Source organism: Sus scrofa, chromosome 15 (genome assembly GCF_000003025.6).
Source record: "Sus scrofa isolate TJ Tabasco breed Duroc chromosome 15, Sscrofa11.1, whole genome shotgun sequence".
NCBI classification, from domain to species: domain Eukaryota; kingdom Metazoa; phylum Chordata; class Mammalia; order Artiodactyla; family Suidae; genus Sus; species Sus scrofa.
Window position 1 is genome coordinate 94,394,745 of NC_010457.5, and position 26,474 is coordinate 94,421,218.

General features: G+C 35.8%; 1 protein-coding gene across 15 annotated transcripts in view; it reads left to right on the top strand.

Annotated features, from left to right (window-relative positions):
* Positions 1-26,474, top strand: part of PMS1 (PMS1 homolog 1, mismatch repair system component) — a 124,903-nt gene that overhangs the window by 43,142 nt on the left and 55,287 nt on the right. For 11 of the 15 annotated variants that reach the window (XR_002339170.1, XM_021075390.1, XM_021075394.1 and 8 more), the window contains 2 exons: positions 6,065-6,167; positions 19,073-19,236. Coding sequence is in view for 12 of the 15 variants with exons in the window: in XM_021075390.1 (XP_020931049.1) it covers positions 6,065-6,167; positions 19,073-19,236 (267 nt within the window). In the remaining 3 variants the exon portion in view is untranslated. Of the gene's footprint in view, positions 1-6,064; positions 6,168-17,320; positions 17,358-19,072; positions 19,237-20,085; positions 20,202-26,474 lie in introns of those variants that run through there. The other 4 variants (XR_002339169.1, XM_021075399.1, XM_021075398.1 and 1 more) reach the window with 4 other exon arrangements.

A 26,474-nucleotide genomic window follows, 5' to 3' on the forward strand; every position in this document is an offset into this window, starting at 1 on the left:
GATGCGGCTTGGATCCAGCGTTGCTGTGGTGTGGGCTAGCAGCTACAGCTCCGATTTGACCCCTAGCCTGGGAACCTCCATATGCCGAGGGAGCAGCCCTAGAAAAGACAAAAAAATAAATTAATTAATTAAAAAAATAAATGGCAGTTTTGCAAGTCTTTATTCAGTGGTACTCTCTATTGTGTTTTTTTATTTGATTACTTAAGCCCACTCGATAGCCAAGTTAATCATTCTGTCTTATTTCATTTTGAAGCCTTTGAATGCCTTGAATATAAATAGTTAAAATAATTTTGTTCATCAAAATTACAAAAGGAGTAAAAGAATTGTCAAAGTATCACAATAAATGACTATAGAGTTTAAAAAAATTATGTTTGGTTTACACATTGCAGTATTAGGTGTTTATTTTACCCAGATTCTTACTTCATGGACTCTTCTTGTAAATCTTTGGGAAAATCAAGGTAGATGAGTGTTTGTGAATTGTTATGTAAGTATACTTCAGATCAAGATTTATACCATTATTGGCACCCCTGAAGGTTTTCTCCTGCACCCTCCCATTTAGTGTGCCTCAGAGGTAATGACTATTCCAACCTCTATCAAGAGATTAGTTCTGCCTGTACTTGAACTTACCTAAATGGAATCTTAGAGTATGCATTTTTTTGTCACAGATAGATTTTTTGTTTTTCCAGTTTAAATGCTGTGAAATGTATTTTTTTTTTCAGGATCATAACATTTTATTACATTTTTTTAAATTGTTATTTCCCCAATACAGTTTTTTTTTTTTCTACTGTACAGCATGGTGACCCAGATACACATACATATACACATTCTATTTTCTCACATTATCATGCTCCATCATAAGTGACTAGACATAGTTCCCAGTGCTACACAGCAGGATCTCATTGCTAATCCATTCCAAAGGCAATAGTTTGCATTTATTAACCCCAAGCTCCCAATCCCTTCTACTCCCTCCCTCTCCCCCTTGACAACCACAAGTCTATTCTCCAAGTCCATGATTTTTTTCTCTGGAGAGGTTCATTTGTGCTGTATATTAGATTCAAGATATAAATTATATCATATGGTATTTGTCTTTCTCTTTCTGACTTAGTATGAGAGTCTCTAGTTCAATCCATGTTGCTGCAAATGGCATTATGTTCTTTTTATGGCTGACTGGTATTCCATTGTGTATATATATACCACATCTTCCTAATCCAATCATCTGTTGATGGACATTTGGGTTGTTTCCATGACTTGGCTATTGTGAATAGTGCTGCATTGAACATGTGGGTGCATGTGTCTTTTTTAAGGAAAGTTTTATCCGGATAGATGCCCAAGAGTGGGATTGCTGGGTCATATGGAAGTTCTATGTATAGATTTCTAAGGTACCTCCATACTGTTCTCCATAGTGGCTGTATCAGCTGACATTCCCACCAGCAATGCAGGAGGGTTCCCTTTTCTCCACAGCCCCTCCAGCATTTGTTGTTTGTGGACTTATTGATGATGGCCATTCTGACTGGTGTGAGGTGGTATCTCATGGTAGTTTTCATTTGCATTTTTCTAATAGTCAGTGATGTTGAGCATTTGTTCATGTGCTTGTTGGCCATCTGTACATCTTCCTTGGAGAAATGTCTATGCAGGTCTTTTGCCCATTTTTCAGTTGGGTTGTTGGCTTTTTTGCTGCTGAATTGTATAAGTTGCCTGTACATTCTAGAGATTAAGCCCTTGGCAGTTGCATCATTTGAAACTATTTTCTCCCATTCTGAAAGTTGTCTTTATGTTTTCTTTTTGGTTTCCTTTGCTGTGCAAAAGCTTACAGACAGATTTTTTTGGTGGTTTAGGTTTGATTGCTTCTGAAAGTAAGGGTAATATAGAACTGGAAGGGACCCTTGTAATAGTAGTGGACCCTGGTACATCGCCCAGATCTCCCACCTCAGGACTAAATACTCGTTCCTCCAGCTGCCGAGTATTGGTGACAGAACACTCAAAGCTTTGTTTCTCTCTGGATGTTGTCCTTATCTCAGCTGAAGAGAGTTACCTTACCCACCTTGAACAGGGCAGCTTACTTCCAATGACTGGTTGATGAGGGGTCGGAAAGGCTCTATTCCAATTCAGAACAACTCTGCCATGCCATTTCTGCTCCAGAGTGCACCTTCAGGTCAGCCAACGCCTTGTGACCGGCACAGCCCCACTTCTCTTTCTGCTGTGCCCCCACAAGTGATCATCTCAGGAGCACTCCCCAGTAAACTTCCTGCTCACTAGTCTCCATCTCAGTCTGCTTCGAAGGTAAGCTACCCTACAGTGTAGGTCTTTTATGGTTTAGTCTCCTCCAATTACTGATAAGGAAAATGAGGTCTTGTGAAGCCAAGTGCCAGGTTTTCTAACCCCATTTTCAAAACACAGACTATTAATCATTCACCTGATATTTCACTGTCTGCTATATGCAGTGTGCTGTGTTAGGTAGTTTACCAGGAATAGGAGTTCCCGTCGTGGTGCAGCAGAAACGAATCCAACTAGGAACCATGATGTTGCAGGTTTGATCCCTGGCCTTTCTCAGTGGGTTAAGGATCTGGTGTTGCTGTGAGCTGTGGTGTAGGCCACAGATGTGGCTCGGATCTGGTGTTGCTGTGGCTCTGGCGTAGGCTGGCAGCAACAGCTCCAATTAGACCCCTAGCCTGGGAACCTCCATATGCCGCTGGTGCGGCCCTAAAAAATGGACAAAAGACAAAAAAAATTCTTTGAATACATTTATTTGTTTTTTCTCTTGACACTACTAGATTTATTCACTGACGCAGTTCCTCAGTGTCGCTGGTAAGATGCACCAGTAATAATTTGTAATATTAGAGATGCTTCTGATGGTAGAGTTTCTACAGGTTTGTATGTTTTAGCTATACACATTCAAATTCTAAACCTGTGCCTGGTCCAAAAAAAGGTTTCCTCCCCAGGACACAGGGTCATATGATGAAATAAACTTTTGAAATACAATTCCTTCCTCTGAGGAACACACTGTATTTCATGAATTTGTGAAACTTGCTTATGCATGCTGTCTTTCACTGTCTTTTGCAGTGAGTTGCAAAGGATTTCCTATCTAAATAAATTTTCATAGTACCCTGAACATTCTAGTTTTCAAAATTTTGAAATTGGAAAACAATACTGTGTTCTTTTTTTTTTTTCCTTTAACGTAAATATTACATTATGACTACTAAGGTCCTATTTTGCTTTTTAAGCACTTCAGTTTATTCACCTAGGCTGGAGTATATTTACCATTCACTAAAATGTGTAAAAGATGAACAAGTTAATATCTGTAAAATGCTTTGAAATGGTTAAAGCAAAAACACATGTAACTTATAAAGTATTAGCATCATCTTCATCTTATCATCACCTCCCCACTTAAAGATGATAGTGTAATCATTTATTTGGGACCATCTAGCAAGCCACTGGTAGAGTTAGTACTAGAACTCAGAGTTCCAGGGCTGCCTTTGCTCACTGACACCAGCTTTAAGTCAGGTGGCTAACTCTTTGGAGGATAGAAATAGAATTCAGTTGATCTTGGCATTTTGGAGAAGTGGTTGATTAAATGTAACATTCTTTTTAAAGGGATTGTCATAGAGTCATTAAATTAGAGACAGGAAAATTTCTTGTCAGTTTCTGTCCTCTTTGTTTTTTGTTTTTTTTTTTCTGGTGGCATAAACAATAGAAATTTCTTTCTTTTTTTTTTTTTTTAATTTTCCCACTGTACAGCAAGGGGGTCAGGTTATCCTTAGATGTATACATTGCAGTTACAGTTTTTTCCCCCACCCTTTCTTCTGTTGCGACATGAGTATCTAGACATAGTTCTCAATGCTATTCAGCAGGATCTCCTTGTAAATCTATTCTAGGTTGTGTCTGATAAGCCCAAGCTCCCGATCCCTCCCACTCCCTCCCCCTCCCATCAGGCAACCACAAGTCTCTTCTCCAAGTCCATGATTTTCTTTTCTGAGGAGATGTTCATTTGTGCTGGATATTAGATTCCAGTTATAAGTGATATCACATGGTATTTGTCTTTGTCTTTCTGGCTCATTTCACTCAGTATGAGATTCTCTAGTTGTCCTCTTTGTTTTAAATAAACTTTACTAGAGGAAGTCACATAGAGTTGGGACATAGCAGGGAAGATTGAGATTGGTTATCAGGAGAACCTTTTTTTTTTTTTTTTTTTTTTTTTTTTTGCTTTTTAGGGCCGCATCCGCTGCATATTGAGGTTCCTAGGCTAGGGGTTTAATCGGAGCTACAGCTGTCACCCATAGCCAGAGCCACACCAGATCTGAGCCATGTCTGCAGCCTATATCACAGATCAAGGCAGTGCTGGATCCTTAACCCACTGAGTGAGGCCAGGGATTGAGCCCACAACCTAATGGTTCCTAGTCAGATTCTTTTCTGCTGCGCCATGGTGGGAACTCCAGGAGAACTTTTAAAATACAACTTTTAAACCATGGAATTTATTTTTGGAAGAAGTAAAACAATCATGTAAGAGTCTACAGAGGCTCACAACTTTGGGGTGTAACTTTTGGGGGTGACAGTTACCACAAATAGCAGCTTGAGGCAGTGCCACTCTAAAAGGAATTTTATGGATATCATCCTCAGAGAATTTAATAGACTCTACTAGTATTTTAAGCTAGAGAAGCCATTTTTTTTTTTTTTTTTTTTTTTTTTACAGTAACTATGGTCTTGACTTCATGGTACCCACATGTTCCACAGAATGGTCTGTCCTACCATAAATCATGGCATGGTCAGGACTTGGTGACAGAACCATCAAATGTAGACCCAACTGGGCCTAGATGAGTTCCAGCCGTGGAGCTCTATCTTTGTGACTTCTGTCTAAATTATGTAGATTGATTTTAAGGTAGTCAGCTCTACTGAGTCCAAGGATGGCTGAGAAAGATGCTCCCAATTTTGGGTTATCATTGTTTACCAGAAGTGTAAAGAGGATACCCTTTTCTGAATCCACTTTGCTTTTCTTGCCAGCATTCCCACTGCTCATCTGTGGTATTTTCTGATAATGGAATGTTTTTCACTGTTAACATTATATTACGTAATCTCTGCTAATCTCACAAAGTAGTAAATAGAAAGCAGAGGGTGAGAGTGGCTCAAAAGAGTTCAGACAATCTATACCTATAACATCTCTGGAAATAATTTCTTGCTGAATGGAATCCCTTCTTACATGTTTTAATGCTAGTTTTTTTAATTAATAAAAATTTACATTTAAACAGTGAGTTCAAAGCTTGGGTTTAAGAAAAATTGCCCATAAATGTGTGTGTATGATTTATTTATTTTTATTCTTTTGAACCATTGACTTGAAATACAGAAGTACAGTTTTACATAAAAGAAGGAGTAAAAGGAGTATTACATAAAAGGAGAGAATGATCACTTTACAAAAGAATTTCTCACTTTGCTGATAAAGTTATGGAAATTGTCTGTTTCCATAAATAGAAAGCTTTCCTAATGCAGTTACATTTTACAGATGTAAGTCATTTAGTACATATAATACAAATATCCATTACAGGTATATTGATTTGTGTATGAGTATTTTAATTAAAGTGAAATACTTGAAATAAAAATCAGTAATTTTCAACATAAAAAATGTCTCTCTCTTTTTTTTTTTTAGGGCCACATCCGCAGCATATGGAGGTTCCCAGGCTAGGGGTTGAATATGAGCTGTAGCTGCCAGCCTACACCACAGCCACAGCCATGCAGGATCTGAGCTGCATCTGTGACCTACACCATAGCTCATGTCAATGCCGGATCCTTCACCCACTGAGCGAGGCCAGGGATCAAACCCTCATCCTCATGGATACTAGTCAGGTTCGTTAACCGCTGAGCCACGACAGGAACTCCTGCAACATAAAAAAATGTAAGCTAGCCTGTTGCTGATTGGTGTAACTCTAAAGACTATTTCAAGAGAAGTGGTTGTAAGAACTTATTAAGTAAAACTTTTTTCAATCAAGTAAATATATAATTGTTACTTTAAATCTAATTTTATAGTGAGCCCACTGCAACATATAAAGTCTAATTTTATTAGTTTTTTTAATTCCAGGTTTTAATTACAACAAGGACAGCTTCTGATAACTTTAGCACCCAGTATGTTTTAGATGGCAGTGGCCACATAATTTCTCAAAAACCTTCACATCTTGGTCAAGGTAAGAGTAGCTTTGTAGCATTCTTTGCCTTTTCTGTCTTAATTGTTTATTTAAAAAAAAAGTTACTCCTTAACTTCTAATGTATTGCCTTGCATTTGAGTCTTATAAAGGCTAGTTAACTTTCAAAGTGAACATTTAGCTTTAACTACTAATCTTTTAAGTATTTAGAGCTGTTCTCAAGAGGAACTGTGTGAAAGGCTGAGCAACAACATGAGTTCGTTATTCTGTAAAAACTGTAAGAGCATTTGGTTTACGATTGCTGGATCACTAGTGTCTTCTTTATATATGAAGGATAATTTTTCTTGAAGTGCCTAAAACGTTATTGGTTTAGTAGTCATGGTAGTTAACCATACTGTCAAGATATTATGATTAAATAATTTAAAATATATTTATTTATGGAAAATTTCAAACATATGTAGAAGCAGGTAGAACAGAGTACTCATCATTTAGTTTCAAAGTTAACTCATTGCTAACATTCTAATACCCTCACTCTCTTCCATTCTATATTATTTGAAGCAAATAAATATATTCATTTTTCTTGCTATTTGTAATTTAGCGCTTTAGTATTTTATACATTTATTTTAGTACATTTTAATTGACATCCATGTTTTTAAGTTCCTCTACTATTTATTTCTTTCTAAGAGAAAAAAAATCTTTTTAGGCTTGAGTTTCACATATTTCCTTTAATCTTTTTATGTGGCTAACTTCTGGTAATTGGACATATAAAGTCGAGTGAATATTGAAGATATGACCTCTTTAGTCATGTTCAAAGAGTTATTAGATCTGAAAAGGGTCTTGTGTTGTGGGGTTTTGGGGGGCTTTTTTGTTTGTTTGGGGGGGTTATGGTTTTTTTTGTTTTGTTTTGTTTTGTTTGTCGTTTGTCCTTCCTGTTTGCGTTATAAATTCGTTTTTAACTTTTTGGTCCCTCATTGTAATTTATCAAAGCACTTTTTTATAGTTTATGATTTCTTCGCTACAATTTTAATATTAAGTTTTTGGATTTATTTTTTTCAAAGGACTTCTGTCTTCATTGAAATTTATTTTCTTGTATCATAATACTGATCCCAAATTCTTTCATTCTTTCTTTTATTTTATAAATCCTCAAATTAGTTACCGATTACTTTTGCCCATTAATAACTAATATTTTTGTATCTACGTATAGAGTTAATAGTAACTTTTAGGAAAACATGCATTTTCTCACTTAATTAATAAAAATGAGCTCAAGTCTAATAGTGATTTAATTTTATGTATTATTACATTGTATATATTTTAACCAAAAAGAATAAATTGTTTCTTTTTTTTAATGTATTGAAGTAAAGAGTAAGAGGAGGCATTTTTTAAATATGACTGCTATCTAGAAGTGCTGACCCCAGTTCTTAGGAGGTCTGATTAGGAAAGAATGAGGAGATATTTGAGTGACCATCCAGTAGAGTACTTTGAAGTAATCTAGTCATCTTATAAAACTTAAATGTATTTATTTTTATCTTAGTAGTAGCCAGTCTAATCTGGATGGCCAGTGGCTCTGCATCACTTGTATTTCCCATGCTTTTTGGTATTCATCTCCATGGCAACTATGAAATAACAATCCTTAAATATGGAATCCTTCTGATCTTTGCCCATTTGCTGATTGATTTTTTTCTTGCTGACCTAAGCCTTCTACTTTTAGTAAATGAGACCAGATAATGCATAATAAATTTCTAGTCAGTAAATGAACTTTATTTTCTTTAGCATATTCCTTTTATCTTAGGAAATTACCTACTTAGAAGGTCAGTAGTTGCAAAATCATTACCTGATTTTAATAACTCACTTTTTTCCCCCCAAATACTGTTGATTGTCTGAGGAAACAACAGAAACTCAAGATCTTAGTTCCTTATTGATCCAGGTTGAGATAACATGGAGATCCACAAGCACTTTCAAAATCCTTTTACATTTATATTGCCCTAGTGTTGATAGTTTTTGAGTGATTGAATCACAGACTCACATTTCACCACCAGCTGTCATTCAACTTCCATTTAAATATTTTCTGTGTAAGATAAAACTACGGTACAACCATCCTAATTAATACCTGTGCATTTAGGGCTCTCGTAGATTAATTTCTGCTGTGGTGTGAACATCCTTGCTTAGTAATAACTCCTCATATTATCTCATGAGATAATGACATCTGTAGATAGTCTAACTATAGGTCCAAGAAACAGCTTACAACAAAATCTTTCTCAGGCACTGGAAAATTAATTATCCCTTTAAAACGTATTTTTAAATGTTTAAGAATAGTTTACTAGAGATTCCAGTTCCAGTTTTTCCAGATTAGGCATTTGTTTTATGGATTAATTTAACCATTTAAAATTATTTGTGTTTGGTAGTATGTCATTTTAAATTAACCTTATCTTCTGTTCACTTGTTTTACAGTATTTTTTTAAATTAGAAGAAATGTAAAAATAGGTTTCCAGCTTTTAAAATTCTTTTACCAAAAACTCTAATAAATTATTTATTTTGGTTATTATCTTTTTTCTGTCATCACTTCTATTCCTTTTACCCTAGATAATCAGTAATAAGCTTCCTAAATTGATCCACCCTCCTGGACAAATTCTTTTAACACCTCCTAGTACTTTTGCCTTAGGAATTTCTCAGATATCAAAGCAGTATATTTAAAGTACTTGGATCAGGGTATATTCTTTCCCTACCCTGTTATTAGAGTACAGCATCATGTTCTTTGTAATTCCCCGCTGTGTGTGATTGTGCATGTATTGAAAGATTTTTTTTTAATCTTGAGAATGGAACTTTATTCATTAAATAATTTAAGAAAACTGATATATTCAAGCAACCATACCTCTTTACATTAGGAATATAAATAGCTGCCTTAATAAATGGCATAACATAGGGTCATGTAAAAATATAACAGGGAGCATATTATAGGATTACTGTTTAATTCTGGTGTTTATAGAATGTACTAAAGTTAGAGAGCTGAGCAGTTCTCTTGTAAAATATGATAGTATACTAGGGCCTCCTCCATACTGGCCAATATAACTTGGTACTTTTTTTTTTAGGATAAACATTTCATTTGGAATTAGAAGAGTTTTCCATCATTAAGCTTTTTTCAGACATATGTAATTCTTGGCTTAATTGGTAACTCTCAATTTGGAGAAAATATTTTTAGCTGCTGAAGCAGTAGTTTATCAATGAACGTATGGATTAGGTACAGTGTGTGGTCTTTGATGCATAACATGTATTTAAAAGCCAGCATATATCCTTTTCCTTTCATAAACACATATTTTGCGCTACTGATTTCTGCCTGCTTTCATTCCTATCACCGGTCTGTAGCTCCAGTGTATGCCATTGTATTTGCACAGGCTAGTGGAGAACATGGGTGAATAAAAGCAACTCACAGAGTAGTGGAGAACACAGGTGAGTAAACAGATAATGGCAGAAAAAGGAAGCTTCCCTGCCTAGAGGAAGGTGAGCACATTTTTTCAGGAAAGATAACATTTGAGTTTGAAGATGATAAGTAAGAAGCAGTGAGAGTATAACCTTTCAGTAAGAGAAGGATGATGTATGTAGAAGATTTCAGAATGCTGTCGTTTTCTACGTAACAATGAGGGGGAAAACGCATAATTTAAAAATCTGTCGTTTTTGAAATTCATTGGAGAACTATGTCACAAGAAATTAAATGAACTAAGTTTAATGGAACAATGACCCCTTCCTAAACACACTTAAACACCAAGAGATTTGTGGCCACTTGTATCCCTGGAAGCATTAACTGAGTCTGGAGGTATAGACAAGCAAAGTAGTCAGCCTTTTATAAACAAAGGATCTTTTATAACTGTAGGAGAAGCCAGCTGAACTTTATTAGCCACAAGTGTGCTGACATGACCGATTGGAGGATAGGAACCTTAGACACGGAGCTGGTTCACTCCAGATGCCAAACTTTATCCAGACTTTTGCTGAGTAAGCAGTGATGAAGAAAATTGGGACTTCTAGAGAGATATCTTAAAGTCTTGCAGTGCTTAGATCCTAAAGCCTTGCTGGAGGAAGAGAGAGACCTGATTCTGTCTTCAACACATTTGAAACCAGAGGTGAACCGGAACTAAATAAAGGGGCAACTCAGCTCCAACCCAGATGACTCTCCTAATTATATTGAAGAGATCTGCTCTTCACTCTGCTGTTTGACAGAGAAAATGAAGTATCTTCACTGGGGGGAAATATTACCTATTTCAGTGTCTACTGTTCTTTTTATATGCCATGTCTGGCAAAAATTTTTGAAAGACACAAAGAAAGGAAAATGGGGTCCATAGTCAAGAGGAAGAATAGCTGGTAGAAGCAGAACCACAGATGTTTGAATTAGCAGATAAGAACTTTTAAAACAACTGTTAAAGAGTTTAGAGGAAAAGATGGTCAGAATTGGTAAGAAGATGGAAAATTTCAGCAGAGAAATGGAATTCTAAAAAAGAACCAAATGAAAATTCTAGAACTAAAAAAAAAAAAAAACCTCCAAAATAATACAAAGAAATATAGCAAAAAAGCCAATAAAGTAGATAAACTGGTATACTAAGAATGGCATAGCAAGGTTCTCTGAGAATGTTTGGGGGCTGTAGATGCAGAGTATTAGGATAGAAATGGTAGCTTGCGTATTAGGTTATAAGGGGTCTGTTCTCATGCTAGGAATGTGTACCCTTTATTGCAATCAGTGATGAGCCACTAAAATTTTTTAGGTAGAGGATGGATATCATGCTACTTACAAAATTAACCAGTAAGATGTTATAACTCCTACCATAATTTATGTCTTACTATAGGGGATGTTATCTTGAACTAAGGTTTGAGGGAAAGGAAGGGGCTTGACATAAATTTAAGATATTTGGGGAATAGAATAGATAGGCCTAGGTAACTTAAGCAATATTGGTAGTAAGAGGTAGAGGAAAGAATCAATTAAATCTAGAGTATCTGTTTTTGGAAACTGTTGGATGTCAGTGTTATGTGAGAAAGGGAGGATAGATGTAATATCAAACTCAAGGAGGAAGATGAGTTCAGATCTGGATGTGATGAGGTATCTTTAGAACATCCAGGTTATTATTTTGAATAAGTGTCTTTGTATAACTTGAGGGTATAGGTCTCAGATATATATCTTAATTATAAGATGCGCAATTTGACATCTCTGAAAACAGATTGTGGCTTATAATTAATGGCCTCCCCAAATCCTTTTTGGGCAAGCAGTTCTGTGCATTATTTGTAATTCTGTGCTGATTGCAGGAATAAACAACAATTTTACATTTTCTTCCAAAGCAACAAATGCTTTATGAAACTTAAAAAAGGGAAAGTAGCCACAAGTGAAAAAAGGCTGTGTTAAGTGCAAAAGGATTGCCATCAGATGCCAAGCACTGAAATTGAAGACACCAGAGGAAATGGATTTATCCATGGGGGTAGATAAAAGAAATTTTAAAGCAGTGAAAGGCTGGTGTGACCTGTTCTGTGTTGCACGGAAAATGTGTTGAAGTAACAGAAGGAAGGACATTGGGAGGAAAAGAGAGAGCCATAGTGAAGATTATATAGGGCCCTGTAAGTTTTATTCTTTTTTATTCCTGGCATTTTTAGTCCAGTTATTATCCGATATTACTAATAATCATTTAAAACATTGAGCTAAAGGCTGTTGCTAGGCTTTCCCCTACATTATATCTCTGACATTTGAAGACCCTTTATTAACAATTATATTGGAAATGCCAAATTACCATCTTCTGTTTACATTTAGGTCTTAAGATCCTTGGTGCACTCAGTTTATTTTCTTATCATGAAATATCTTGTTTTGATGTAATTATCATTTGGTTAGTGTTCATCCTCCACTACTTGCATCAAATATACTTGGATGATATACTTCCAGATTTTTGCACGCCCAAAGCTATCTTCATTTTGCCCATATACATATCAACTCAGTGTAGTTTTCTTAATTACCGCTCAAGAATTTGTAGATTGTCTGTCAGCTAGTGTTATATAGATAGCACACTCTATGCTGTTTTTTTCTGCATAAGGGGCTTGTTCTTTCTGAAATTTAGGGAAATTTTTTTCTTCTCCTTAAAATTTAGGATAGCCAATGAAATGTGTTCTTACCTCCCCCCGCCCCACACACTTGTATTGCTGTAAGCTCTTAAAATCTGCACTCAAATCTGTAACTCAAGAAAATTTTCTTCTATTGTTTATTTAATTACATCTCCATTTGTTTCTTTCTCTCTTCCTGGAACTCCTGATTTTATGCTAGGCTTTCTAAGTCTTATATTTCCCTCTCGGTGGCCATTTCTTTGTGTTTTTGCCATTTGTTATGGGCAGTATGTCAAAGACGGACCTATGCAGCAACTTTCAGGTGTTTTGGTTTTTTGTTGTTGTTGTTGTTGTTTTAATTCTGATTCACAGTAACAAATACATTTTACCTAGAAACCTAGTTTATACAAATCTAATTAAAGCAAAAAAAGAAAAATTCTTGGAATTCCCATTGTGGCTCAGCAGTAATGAACCGAGCTAACATCATGAGGATGTAGGTTTGATCCCTGGCCTCACTCAGTGGGTTAAGGATCCGGCATTGCCACAAGCTGTGTTGTAGATCATAGATGTGGCTCAGATCCCACGTTGCTGTGGCTGTGGTGTAGGTCAGCAGCTGCAGCTCCAATTTGACTCCTAGCCTGGGAATTTCTGTATTCTGTGGGTGTGGCCCTGAAAAGACAAAAAAAAAAAAAATTCTTAATAGATTATATATCCTTAATATATCTGATATATTCTATTTCTGTTCTCTTTTAGTCTATTTGTGTTTTAATATTAATTTAATATTAATTTTTTGTTGTTGTTTTTTGGTCTTTTTAGGGCTGCACCCATGGCATATGGAGGTTCCCAGGCTAGGGGTCAAATCAGAGCTGTAGCTGTCAGCCCACACCACAGCCACAGCAACACTGGATCTGAGCTGCTTCTGAAACCTACACCATAGTTCACGGCAACACCAGATCCTTAACCTACTGTGCAAGGCTGGGGATTGAACCTGAGTCCTCATGGATTCTCACTGGGTTCCATTAACCACTGAGCCACCATGGGAACTCCTTAATATTACTTTTTTAATGTTGGTTGCACTAGACTGAATCACAGATTCTCAACCAAGGTCAGTTTTTACCCCCAGGGTACACATAACAGTGTCTGGAGGCATTTTTGATTGTCACAACTGCATTGGATACTGATGGCATGTAGTAGAAAGAGGCCAGGGATGCAGCTACATATCTTGACATGCATAGGACAGCCCCCACAACAAATGTCAATAGTGCCAAGTTTGAAAAACCCTACACTAAATTGATATTTGACTTTTCAATGCTTTGTTTCTTAACCCTGCTGTACATTCATTAGAATCACGTGAAGAGATTGATTTAATAAGTGAAATAGCTGGTGACTGGTATTTTAAAAAGTTCCTCAGTGTTTGAAAAACACAGACTTATGTTATGGCCATGAGGATATATCCAGTACCAACTCTTGAGTCCTTTCCCCTCCCCGCCCCCCATGAAAGCTAACTATTAACCTGATACTTCAGTATAATTTTTTTCCTTTTTGGGTCTGCACCTGCGGCACATGGAAGTTCCCAGTCTAGGGGTTGAATCTGAGCCGCACCTGCTGGCCGATGCCACAGCTACAACAACACGGGATCCGAGCCATGTCTGCGACCTTCCTGCAGCTCATGGCAATGCTGGATTCTTTAATCACTGAGTGAGGCCAGGAATTGAACCTACATCCTCTTGGATACTAGTTAGATTTTTAAACTGCTGAGCCACAGTGGAAACTCCCAAGTAGTATAGTTTTTAAAACTTTATTTATTTGGCTTTTCTTTTTCATTTTCTTTTTTTATTAAAGTATAGTTGACTTACTGTATAAATTTCAGGTGTACAGTGTAGCAATACAATATTTTTATAGATTATGTTCCACTTAAAGTTTTATGACCTGTTTATATATCTTAGATATTAACCCCTTATTGGTCATATTATTTGCAGATATTTTCTCCCCATTCTGTAGGTTCTCTTTTTGTTTTGTTGATAGTTTCCTTTGCTATGCAAAAACTTTTAAATTTATTTAGATCCCATTTATTTTTGTTTTTGTTTCCTTTGCCCTGAGACACTTCCAAAAAATATTGCTACCATTTATGTAATATTGTTATATCTATGTTTTCTTCTAATTTTTTATGGTTTCCAGTCTTATATTTAGATCTTTATTCCATTTTGAGGTTATTTTTGAATATGGTATGAGAAAATGTTCTAATTTTATTCTTTTACATGTAGTTGTACATTTTCCAAGTACCACTTATTGAAGACACTTGTTTCTCCATTGTGTATTCTTGCCTTCTTTGTTGTATATTAATTGACCATAACTGCCTGGTTTATTTTGGCACTCTCTATTCTATTTTCTTGACTTTATATGCCTGTTTTTGTGCCGGTACCATACTGTTTTGATTACTGAAGCTTTCTAATATAGTCTAAAAGTCAGAGAGTGTGGTACTTCCAGCTTAGTTCTTTTTTCTCAAGATTTCAGATCATCAAGGTCTGTCATGGTTCCATATAAGTTATAGAATTATTTGTTACGGTTCTGTGAAAAATGCCTTTGGTAATTTAATAAAGATTTCATCCAATCTGTAGATTGCTTCTGGTAGTATGGACATTTTAACAATATTAATTCTTCCCATCCATGAACACAGATACCTTTTCTTTGTATCTTCAGTTTACTTCATCAGTGTTTATAATTTTCAGAAATGTCTTACTCTGTTGAGCATGATGTCATCAGTGGTCTTTATTATGTTGAGATATGTTCCCTCTATACCAGCTTTGATATAGTTTTTTTTTTTTTTCCCCCCACTGTACAGCAAGGGGATCAAGTTATCCTTACATGTATACATTACAATTGCATTTTTTTCCCCACCCTTTGTTCTGTTGCAACATGAGTATCTAGACAAAGTTCTCAATGCTATTCAGCAGGATCTCCTTGTAAATCTATTCTAAGTTGTGTTGATGAGAGTTTTTATTATGAATGGATGTTGAATTTTGTGAAATGCTTTTTCTGTGTCTATTGATCATTTTTATCTTTTTTGTTAATGTTGTGGATCACATTGATTGATTTGTAGATGTTGAGCCATCCTTGCATCCCTGGAATAAAGCCTACTTCATCATGGTATATGAGCCTTTTTATGTATTGGTGAATTTGATTTACTGATTTTTTTTTTTAGGATTTTTGCATTTGTATTCATCAGAAATATTGGCCCGTAATTTTTTTTTTTTTTTTTTTTTTGGTAGCGTCTTTGGCTTTCATATCTGGTTAATGGTGGCATTATAGAATGAATTTGGGAGTGTTCTCTTCAGTTTTTTGAAATAGTTTGAGAAGGGTGGATATTACTTCTTTTATTTATTTATTTATTTTTTTAATTTTTTTTCTATTTCTTTGGGCCGCTCCCACGGCATATGGAGGTTCCCAGGCTAGGGGTTGAATCGGAGCTGTAGCCCCCAGCCTAAGTCAGAGCCACAGCAACACAGGATCCGAGCTGCGTCTGCGACCTACACCACAGCTCATGGCAACGCCGGATTGTTAACCCACTGAGCAAGGGCAGGGACCGAACCCGCAACCTCATGGTTCCTAGTCAGATTCGTTAACCACTGCGCCACCACGGGAACTCCTGGATATTACTTCTTTACATGTTTGGTAATATTCCCCTGTGATGCTTTCTGGTCCTGGGCTTTTTGTCCACTGAGAGTTTTTGATTATAAATTCGGTTTCACTAGTGGTGGTCAGTCTGTTCAGATAATCTCTTTCTTCCAGGTTAAGTCTTGAAATGTATCCATTTCTTCTAGGTCATACAGTTTTTTGGCATATAAATGGTTCATAGTATTTTATGATTTTTTTGCATCTTTGTGACATTGTTATTTCCCTTCTTTCATTTCTTATTTTGTTTATTTGGATTCCCTGTTTTTCTTTATGAGCTTATAAACTTTGTTTATATTTTTTTAAAAAACAGCTCTTGGTTTCATTAATCTTATTTATTTATTTATGGACTCTTATTTCCTCTCCTGTTATTTTTATTATTTCATTCCTTCTGCTGAATTGGGCATTGCTTGTTCTTTTTTTCTAGTTCCTTTAGTTGGTAAATTGTTTATTTGATATTTTTCTTATTTCTTGAGGTAGGCCTCTCTCACTATAAACTCTTAGAACTGCTTTTGCTGCATCCAGTAGATTTTCAAAAGTTGTGTTTTAGTTTTGTTTAAGGTATTTTCTCTATTTTTAATTTTGTTTTTAATGACTGCACCTGTGGCATATGGAAGTTTCCCAGGTTGGGGGTGAAAGCAGAGCTGCACCTGCAGGCCTATGCCTTAGCCACAGAAACACCAGATCCCAGCTGTATCTGTGACCCATGCTGCAACTAGCAGCAATGCCAGATCCTTAACCCACTGACTGAGGCCAGGGATCCACCCCACATCCTCATGGACACTACATCAGGTTCTTAACCCACTGAGCCACGCTGGGAACTTCTGTCTTAAGACGTTTTCTAATTTCTTCTTTAATTTCTTTATTGACTCATCAGTTTTTAGTAGCATGTGTTTTGTGTTTAGTCTCCACATGTTTTGTGTTTTTCCCACTTTTCTTTCTATAATTGATTTCTAGCTTTATACTGTTGTGGTCAGATTAAATTTTTGAGACTTGTTTTCTGGTCTAGCATGTGATCTGTCTGGAGAATGTTCTGTGTGCAGTTGAAAAGAATGTATATTGTGCTATTTTCAGATAAAATATCCTGTAGGTATCTATTACATCCAGCTGGTCTAAGGTATTATTTAAGACTACTATTTCCTTGTTGATTTTTTTCTAGATGATCTATCCATTGGTGTAAGTGGGGTATTAAAAGTCCCCTACCATTATTGTGTTATTGCATTTTCTCCTTTTATATCTGTTAATATTTACCTTATATATTTAGGTAATCCTTTATTCAGTGCATATATATTAATTAATAAGTGCTATACCTTCTTTTTGTATTAATTCCTGTATTTTATATCATTCTCTGCTTTTGTTGTAGATTTTGTCTTAAAGTGTATTTTATTTGATATGGTTATTATTACATCTTTTTCCTTATTATTTGCATGAAATATCTTTTTCCATCCCCTCTCTTTCAGTTTATGTGTGTCTTTAGCTCTGAAGTAATTATGATAGGTATGTACTTATTATGATTTTGTTACTTGTCTTCTGGTTGCTTTGTATATTTTCTGTACTCTTTTCTTCCCCTAGTTCCATTCCTTGTGCTTTGATGAGTTTCTTTAGTGGAATGCTTGTGTTTCTTTTCTTTCTTTTTTCTTAGGGCCACAGCTGCAGCATATGGAAGTTCCCAGGCTAGGGATTGGATTGGAGCTGCCGTCGTTGGCCTCTGCCACAGCAATGCCAGCTCTGAGCCTCATTTGCAACCTGTGCCATAGCTTGCAGCAATGCAGGATCCTTAACCCACTGAATGGCTCAAACCTACATCCTCATAATACTAGTCGGGTTCTTAACCTGCTGAGCCACAATGGGAACTCTGGAAATTTTTTGTATTGAAGTCTAGTTGATTTATAATGTTGTGTTAGTTTCTGGTGTACAGCAGAGTGATTTATTTATACATATGCATATATTCTTTTTTGTTATGATTATTATAAGATATTATAGTTCTTGCACTTATATCATAGAATATTTTTGTTTACCTATTTTATATATAGTAGTTTATATCCGCTAACCCCAAACTTATAATTTATCCCTATTCCCCTTTCTCCTTTGGTAACCATAAGTTTGTTTTCTGTTTATGAGTCTATTTCTGTTTTGTAAATAAGTTTATTTGTATCATATTTTAGATTCCACATATAAGTGATACCATACGATATTTGTCTTTCTGTTTGACTTACTTCACCTGGTATGATAATCTCTAGGTCTGTCCGTGTTGCTACAAATGGCATTATTCCATTCTTTTTTATGGCTAAATAGTATTCCGTTGTGTGTATGTGTGTGTCTGTGTGTCTGTGTCTGTGTGTTTTTATTTCACATCTTCTTTATCCATTCATCTGTTGATGGACATTTAGGTTACTTCCATGTCTTAGCTGTTGTACATAATGCTGCTGTGAACATTAAGGTGCATGCGTCTTTTTTAAGCTGTGTCTACAGCATGCGGAAGTTCCTGGGCCAGAGATGAGACCTGAGCTGCAGCAGTGACAGTATCATACACTTAACCTGCTGATCTTCAAGAGAACTTTACATGTACCTTTTCAAATTAGAGTTTTACATGCCCAGGAGTGGGATTGCTAGATCATATGGTAACTCTGTTTTTAGTTTCTCAAAGAACCTCTCTTCTGTTTTCCATAGTAGCTTTACCAATTTACATTCACACCAACACTATAGAAGGGTTTCCCTTTTCCCCACATCCTCTCCTGCAGTTGTTATTTGTGGACTTTCAAGTGATGGCATTCTGACTGGTGTGAGGTGATACCTCACGGTAGTTTTGATTTGCATTTCTCTGATAATTAGTGATATTAAGCATCAGATAAGGATTTTTTTAATTGAATAATTAAGGTTATCACATATGCTGTATAGCCTTATGCCACCTATGTATTTTAAAGTGCAGAATAAGCACCATCATTATGTGGTTTGAATATGTTGTAGAAATAAGGTTGTTCTTGTTGAGGTCACATAGAAGAGATCAGACTTAGCAGATCAGTCCTCTTACAAATAGTAGAGCCTAGCAAGGGATCAGAATAGCTTACAAAGTTGAACCTTTTTTGGGTTCCCAGAGTTAGAAGAGGATTGGCCTTCAGTGGTAAAAGTATGTGGATTTGATTATATGTGGATTTGAACATCTATGAAGTTCCTTCCACATGTAAATATGCTTTCCTCTTATCTCCCAACAGGTACAACTGTAACTGCTTTAAAATTGTTTAAGAATCTACCTGTCAGAAAGCAATTTTACTCAACTGCTAAAAAATGTAAAGATGAAATTAAAAAGGTCCAAGATCTCCTCATAAGCTATGGTGTACTTAAACCTGAAGTAAGGCTTGTTTTTATACACAACAAGGTAAGCATTATTGTATTTTCTATAGGATTTTTTGGTATTATGATATAATAAAGGGACAGTGTATTTTATCTAAACCAGATATGTAAGGAGTCTTCTTTCAAAATTTGTTCACATTTGTTTAGTTTTATCTTCTATGAAGAACATCTTTACTTTGTTACCTTGTTTCTGTACAAAATCTGATTGAACCTTTTATTTCTTAATTTATAAGATAGGTGATTTCACCAAGAGACTTTTTCATCCAAGAAATGGTTGAATGCTTCCTAAATATGAAGACTAGACTTGTTCTTTTCCTTTAAAAAGCTGACATTTAGTAACATTTTCCACTTTCTATTCTAAACTGTTTCTTCTTTGGAAGAGGTTTTTGTTTGTTTTTTAAAGGAAAGTCTACCTCATTTCTTTCCAGTTTTCAAAGCAGGGCTGACATGGAATTCCGCTTGTTGCTAGATGAATCTTAGGAGAAAGAAAAGATTACATATTTTCTGATTATTCCATTTCTATAAAAGTCTGTGTGTGCACTTTGAAATATTTAATATAGGGCAAGCAGAACCACACAGATGTATGGAAACCTGATGGGGAGTAAGGAGTTAACATTTATTGAGAGCATCCATAATGTCAAGACCTATGCTAGATGCATTAAATTGCTTTAATCCGCAGCAGCACCAAGTGAGGTAGACATTATAATCAATTTGCAGTTGTCCTATGAACTGAACTCAGAGAGGTTTAATACTCTACTCAGTGTTACACAGCTTATACATTGTTGAGATGGGATTTGTAGTTTTACATGCCTATAGAATGTAGATTCTTTCCTCTTTTGTCTTCCTATTGTAATACTATGTTACATTTATATAGTTCTTTTCCAGGTTTCATAGCACTTACAATAACCTTATGAGTTAGACAGCTTTATCTCTATTTGTATGGGGAATTTGAAGCTCAGAATGATCAAAGGGATTGTGCTCTATTTTACAGTAAGTAATACTACTGAGGTCAGAACCCTTTTTCATCCAATTTTCTTTCTACTCCATGTCTTTTTACTTATTATTAAGAAGATTCCGTCTTAAGTCAAGCCATGGTAGAATATTTATGATCAAAATCTTTGGTCATTTTAAAAAAATAAAAAAGAAAGAAAAACATTAAGAATAGTCAGCCACCTGTTCCTGTTGGCATAGAGCTCAACCAAATGATACCTTGAGATCCCTTCCAGTTCTATCATGTTGGGATTCCTCAGGATGTTGATGGATGGAGGCTCATCCTGCTAATATAAATAACCCTATGACCTCTTGATCCAAAGGACGTTTTGTCATTAAAAGTTAAATGTATCCAAGTTAAGAGAAGATCAAGGGCAGAAGACACAATGATCGGAAAGGTAAAACATGAAAATAGGAGCTACATTTTTATAAGAAAAGGAATTACAGCCCTGGAGAAGAGTTTTGAGTAAGAGAAAAGATGGAAGAATAGAACAACATTATTGCCTTATGTAATGGAGATGAGTATTTAAAGTCAAGTATGTGTCTTCTAAGCTTTGGATAAGTTTATATTATTTTCCCAACCTATGTATGATCATCAGTGTAGGCATTTCCTTTTGAAAATGGAAAGTAGTATTTTGTAATACGCTGTATTTTATTCTTAGAGGACTTCATATCTGAGCTTATGTTGAGCAAACACAGGTCTTCAGTAATTTTCGGTAAGATGACCTTCAGTAATTCCAGATGCAGTTCAGATCCCAGCAAGTATGCTGGAGAGTATTATACCATGAAGTAACATTAAGATTATCAGAAGTCTTATAGTAAAATAAAATGTTAGCTATTATTGCACAAGGAAATCATGGACTAAATTGTATTTTCAAGCTTTTTTCTTTTAGTATATATTATTTTTTCACTCTTTTATTTTTTAATAGTGCTGTTGTCCCTCAAATGTTAAAATATATTGTTAAACTTCTCAAGATAGCATTGGCACATTATCATAAATCTCTTTGACATTGAGTTCTACTCTGCTCTCATAAACATGCTTATATTTGTCATTCTTTAATGTGCTTTTCTGAGGAATTTTTGTCTTAGCTTAAAATTTAAACTTGACAATATTGGTGTCTTCCTTTTTTGAAATTTTTTTCTGCTTTGGGAACAATCATATTGCACATAATATGAGAAGTACTATTGCTATTTTGACATCTTGGATTAGATAGTGTTCCTTCTTTTTATGAAGGTTTAACCTGCCAAGACATTCTTTGAATACTGATAATGTTGATGTTCTTGCCAGTATGGTTATGTTAGAAAGAGGTATTTTTCTTCTTTCATCACCATGTTCCTTGAAAGCATATTGAATAATGAGGCAGCCAAAGGGAAATAATTTACAAGTGGATTCAGTGACTTTATTTAAAGTAGATTTTATTTGGAGAAATGCTAGGGTCATCCCTTAGATAAGCACTACAGTCTTCAGCTTTAGTTTTAGTAACTGAATTCCTACAAGGTCTTGCTGTATATTTTTCCATTTATAAAGTAGCTATTTCCCAGAATTAGGACTTTTTTCTTAATGTGATAATATTTGAAACCCATTTAGTAATATTAGCTCTGGTCATGTATAATTTTATATACCACTAGCTTAGAACATAATGTTAAATATGTGATTTCAAATAAGGGATACTTTCATACTTCATACTTAATTGATTTCAGTGAATATTTTCCTTTGTCTAAAATATCATTTGTGGCTTTAAAAATTTTTTTGAATTTAATTGTCTTGATAATTAGGGGCTCAATGGTATTGCAAAAGCCAAATTGGATATTATTGATATAAGGTCTTACCTTTCATAAAAGAGAAGAACGGCTTTCTGCCTATCCCATCTCCATGTGACATGAGTGTTGAGGCTTATTGAAATCAGTTTATTTATTTTGAAGTCTGGAAGAATGATGATACAGCTTTGGAGAGTTGAATATCTCTGGTTTCAGTCAATCTGGGAAGAGGCAGGGCCTTAACCAGGAACAGAAACCTGGAAAACTGGCCATGGAGATTTGGTAGTGATTGTGGTAGCTCCCTCTCTTGACATAGTTCTTTGGATCTCTAGAGGGGAACTCTTTTGTGGTGGTGGCTGAAGATTTGTGGTGAGAGGTGACCAACAGTGAGCAAGAAGGGACACGTTTATTGGATTATAAGCTGAAGATAAATAAGTGGTAGTTTATAATTTGTGTTCTCTACATTCATGGTATTATCTTTGTTCGCCTTATTCTAATGAGCCTTTTACTCATGCATTTTTGAATGTCCCAGTTTTCTGTCATCTGTGCTTTGAGGAATCAAAGAAAAGCCTTTTGCCTATAATTAGACCAGTTTTAAAGTGTCCATCCTCCTCCATCCCAGCCAGTGTTGTGGAGGCAGTATAAGTCAAAGAAAAATTGCAGTTCAGGACCATGGTTCAAGATCATGCCCCTTCTTTATAAAATTCAATTTCATTTCAAACCCTGGAAGTTTGGGTGGGTTTATTTTTATTTCTTTTTTAATTAATGAAGGTGGATGTTCCTTCAGATATATTTTAAGGTTAGCTTGAGGCTGATTATCAATCATGATTCATAGTTGTGTTTTTTTCTTTCTTTCTTTTTTAGGGCCGCACCTGCGGCATATGGAAGTTCTAAGGCCAGGGGTCAAAATGGAGCTGCAGCTGCTAGCCTATAGCCGAGCCACAGCAATGCCGAATCCTTAACCCACCGAGCAAGGCAAGGGATCGAACCTGCATCCTCATAGATCCTAGTTGGGTTCATTTCTGCTGAGCCACAGCGGGAATTCCTATGGGTTTTTTTTTTTGTTGTTGTTGTTCTTTTTTACTTGAAAATTAATGATAAATTTTTTGAATAGTTCTCATATGTTCTTTGTTACACTAGCTTCTTTTACCTTTCACATATGAAGGTATATATAGAAAAGATGAAGTACTATAGTACTATATGAAGTACTATATAGAAAAGATGAACACATACAAGTCATATTTTAGTTGATGATTTTGATGTTTGCTCAAGTTATTAAAAAAAAAAAAAAACTCTTTAAAGCCTTCCCCGATCCCTTAGCAAGACTTAGTTATTCCTCAGCTTTTTCCATAGGATTTTCTGTGTATTCCTCTTTCAAAACTTCCTCGTAATATTGATTTATAAAATGAACCCTCTTTTGAAGACTTCATTTGGATTCCCCATTGTCCTCTTAGATTTTTGCAGAGTATATTCTCACATATTCATATGTGCTGTTTCAGTCTATTTTCATTTCTGGCAGCTAAGTCACTGATACATCTTTATTAGAACTAGGGAGGAAATATATAAGGACTTTGCAGGAGTTCTGGCATTGTCACTGCTGCGGCTCTTGTTACAGCTATGGCACAGGTTTGATTCTTGGTCTGGGAACTTCCATATGCTGTGAGTGCAACCAAAAAACATAAAGGCTTTGCATGAATAAGACAATGGAGAAAAATACTTGACAGGGACACAGGCATTAAGAGTCATCAACTTGGAATTCCCGTCATGGCCCAGGAACCATGAGGTTGCTGGTTTGATCCCTGGCCTTGCTCAGTGGGTTAAGGATCCGGCATTGCTGTGAGCAAGGCTAGGGATCGAACCTACATCCTCATAGATCCTAGCTGGGTTCATTTCTGTGGTGTAGGTTGCAGATGCGGCTCGAATCCCACGTTGCTGTGGCTCTGGTGTAGGCCAGTGGCTACTGCTCTGATTAGACCCTTAGCCTGGGAACCTCCATATGCCGTGGGAGCAGCCCTAGAAAAGGCAAAAAAAAAAAAAAAAAAAAAAAAAAAAAGTCATCAACTTAATATGTTTTCTTTCTACTAAATTAGTTAAATAGAACTGTGTAGTTATTCCTTTACAGATTCTCTAGCCTAACCAATTTAAATACTTACTATTTATCTTAATGCATTTCTCTACTCCAACACAGTACATTTCTCTTCTGATTAATAATACCTAGAGAATTCTGCACAAATCTGGCTTTTTGAGCTTAGGCCAGTAAAAATTGATCAAATGATCTCTAAAGCCCTTTTCAGCTCTAAAACTGATTTTTAAGGATGTGTACATATATCTTGAACACTTCCATTTCTTTCTTACAAACTTGGAATTTCACATTTCCATCACTTAGAAGTTCTAATGAGATGATTCATATATCAAATCATAAAATAATAGGGAGTATAAGAATTTCTAGATCTTGACATCTTAGAAGAATAATTGAAAATCTCTTTTGTCCTGCCCCAAATCTTTCAGCAAGTAGAGTATTTTTATTCCTGTCCCTTTCTATCTTATCTTCATGTGAGTCCCAAGACTGTAGCAGAGGGTGAACTGAAGTTCATCTCTTAGTTTTTTAATGTGATTCTCCTTTGCTATGGCCTCATCACAGCTATAGGGTACAGTTGCTTCTCAGTATCCATGAGGGATGGGTGCCACATCCACTGATAGAGAAGACTGACTGTACAGAGCTTTGACTGGGTGCTTTAGAGTAGTTATGTGATGGTCTACAATTTGAAAGAACTTACGGTGTGAATGAGGAGGTAAGATGTAAAAGGGTATGGACGTTTAAACAGATGAAAAGAATAATGTAAATGTGTTGATTGTGGAATAATATTGATAAATAATATGGAAATTGAGAGGAGAAAAAGATTGTTTCAGGCTAGAATAGTCAGGGAAGACTTCATAATGGCTGAGTTTTGATCTGGATCTTTGTGTTGTTTGATAAATGTCTGTGCTGGAGTGGAGCTGATGCGAAGATGTATTAGTGTGTGGAAATAGGTCTGACTTCAATAAACAAAAGTTTATGCTCTGAACAGATAAAACATTGTCTTATCTGTCACAAAATGTTCAGAAAACTTAGTTACAACTCTGATTTGACTAGGGCCTAAGAGCTTCATGGAAATAAACTTTAATCTTCTTCATCATTGGGATTCAGATCTGTACTAAATATCACAGGCAGGATAAACTTAACAGAATCTTTGAATGAAATTCCCACATGTGAGGTAAGATATCTGATATGGACAGAAAATAAGACTTCACCCAGGATTTTCATTGATAGGAGCCAGATGAGAGCCTAGAGCAATGGGGTATAAGACCAGTCCTTTGTAAATGTCCATTGATAGGTATCAATAAGGAGCCTTTGCTGTAAGAACAAGACCACCCCTCTCTCCTTTATGCCTCCATTTCAGGTGTCAGATGGGATTCCCAGAACTCATAATCTTGGCAAGACCTCTCCAGCCTTCCCCTTAAAAGTTCAGAGTCTTGCAGCTGCTGACTGCTTTAAAATCATCAGCCCTAATCTCATCGTGTTTTTATTCCTGTTGTGTCAATCAACACAATAAGTCTGGGTCTCTCAAATCATACCTTATCACCTGGCTCTCTTATTCTCATACAAATCATTGCTTTCTTTAACTCTGTCTCAAATATCCCCATCTCCTGTAATGCTCCATTTCATAGTCAGCCATAAGTAAAATCTCCTATGTTCTTAGCCTGTTCTTTGACAACCTTCTTGCTCTAACTGAAATATGACTGTACCCTGTATACCCTGCAGCCCTTTCAAACAGTGACTAATTTCTCTCATCTATTCTGGCCTAATTACAGTTTCCTCATTTTGCCTCATTGAAATTTCCAGACCCTTCTCCTTTCCATCTAAAAACATACTCAGCTTTGAATTTAATGTCTCTAGACTCCTAGACCACTGTCACTCTGGTGATTTCTCTGTCCACAGAGATAGTCTTTTCTAGCTTCTCAGATCTTTTACCTCCTCTCCTCTAGTGATTTTATTTCCAACCTATATCAGTCATTAATTCCTGTGGCTATACCATAGGCCTTGTCATTGCCAAAAACTGCACCTCCTTCATAACTTCAGTGTTAAGAATTTCACTCTCTGACCATCACCTCCTGCCTCTCCAAGCTTACTCCCTTCAACAATCCATTGACTCTCCTGGACCTATGATCTATTGATCCTACTGCCTTTTAACTATTTCTTATTGCTGAAGTCTTCAGATCTCTCCTTACTCTGCTTGAATTACATAGTCCATAATTAGCATCTTTTCCTTGGGTACTCCCTCAGTTTTCTTGCTTCGTTCTTACTTAACTGTATACTTGTTTGACTAACCAAATCCTGATTAAATCCATCTCTTTGTCTTGTTGCCTGAACCAGTACAGCTGAACATTGTTGGAAGAAAACATACCAATGCTTACTAGTACCACTTAAATTCATGTAGTACCAGGTTAAATTTATGATTACTAATCTTAGTGCTG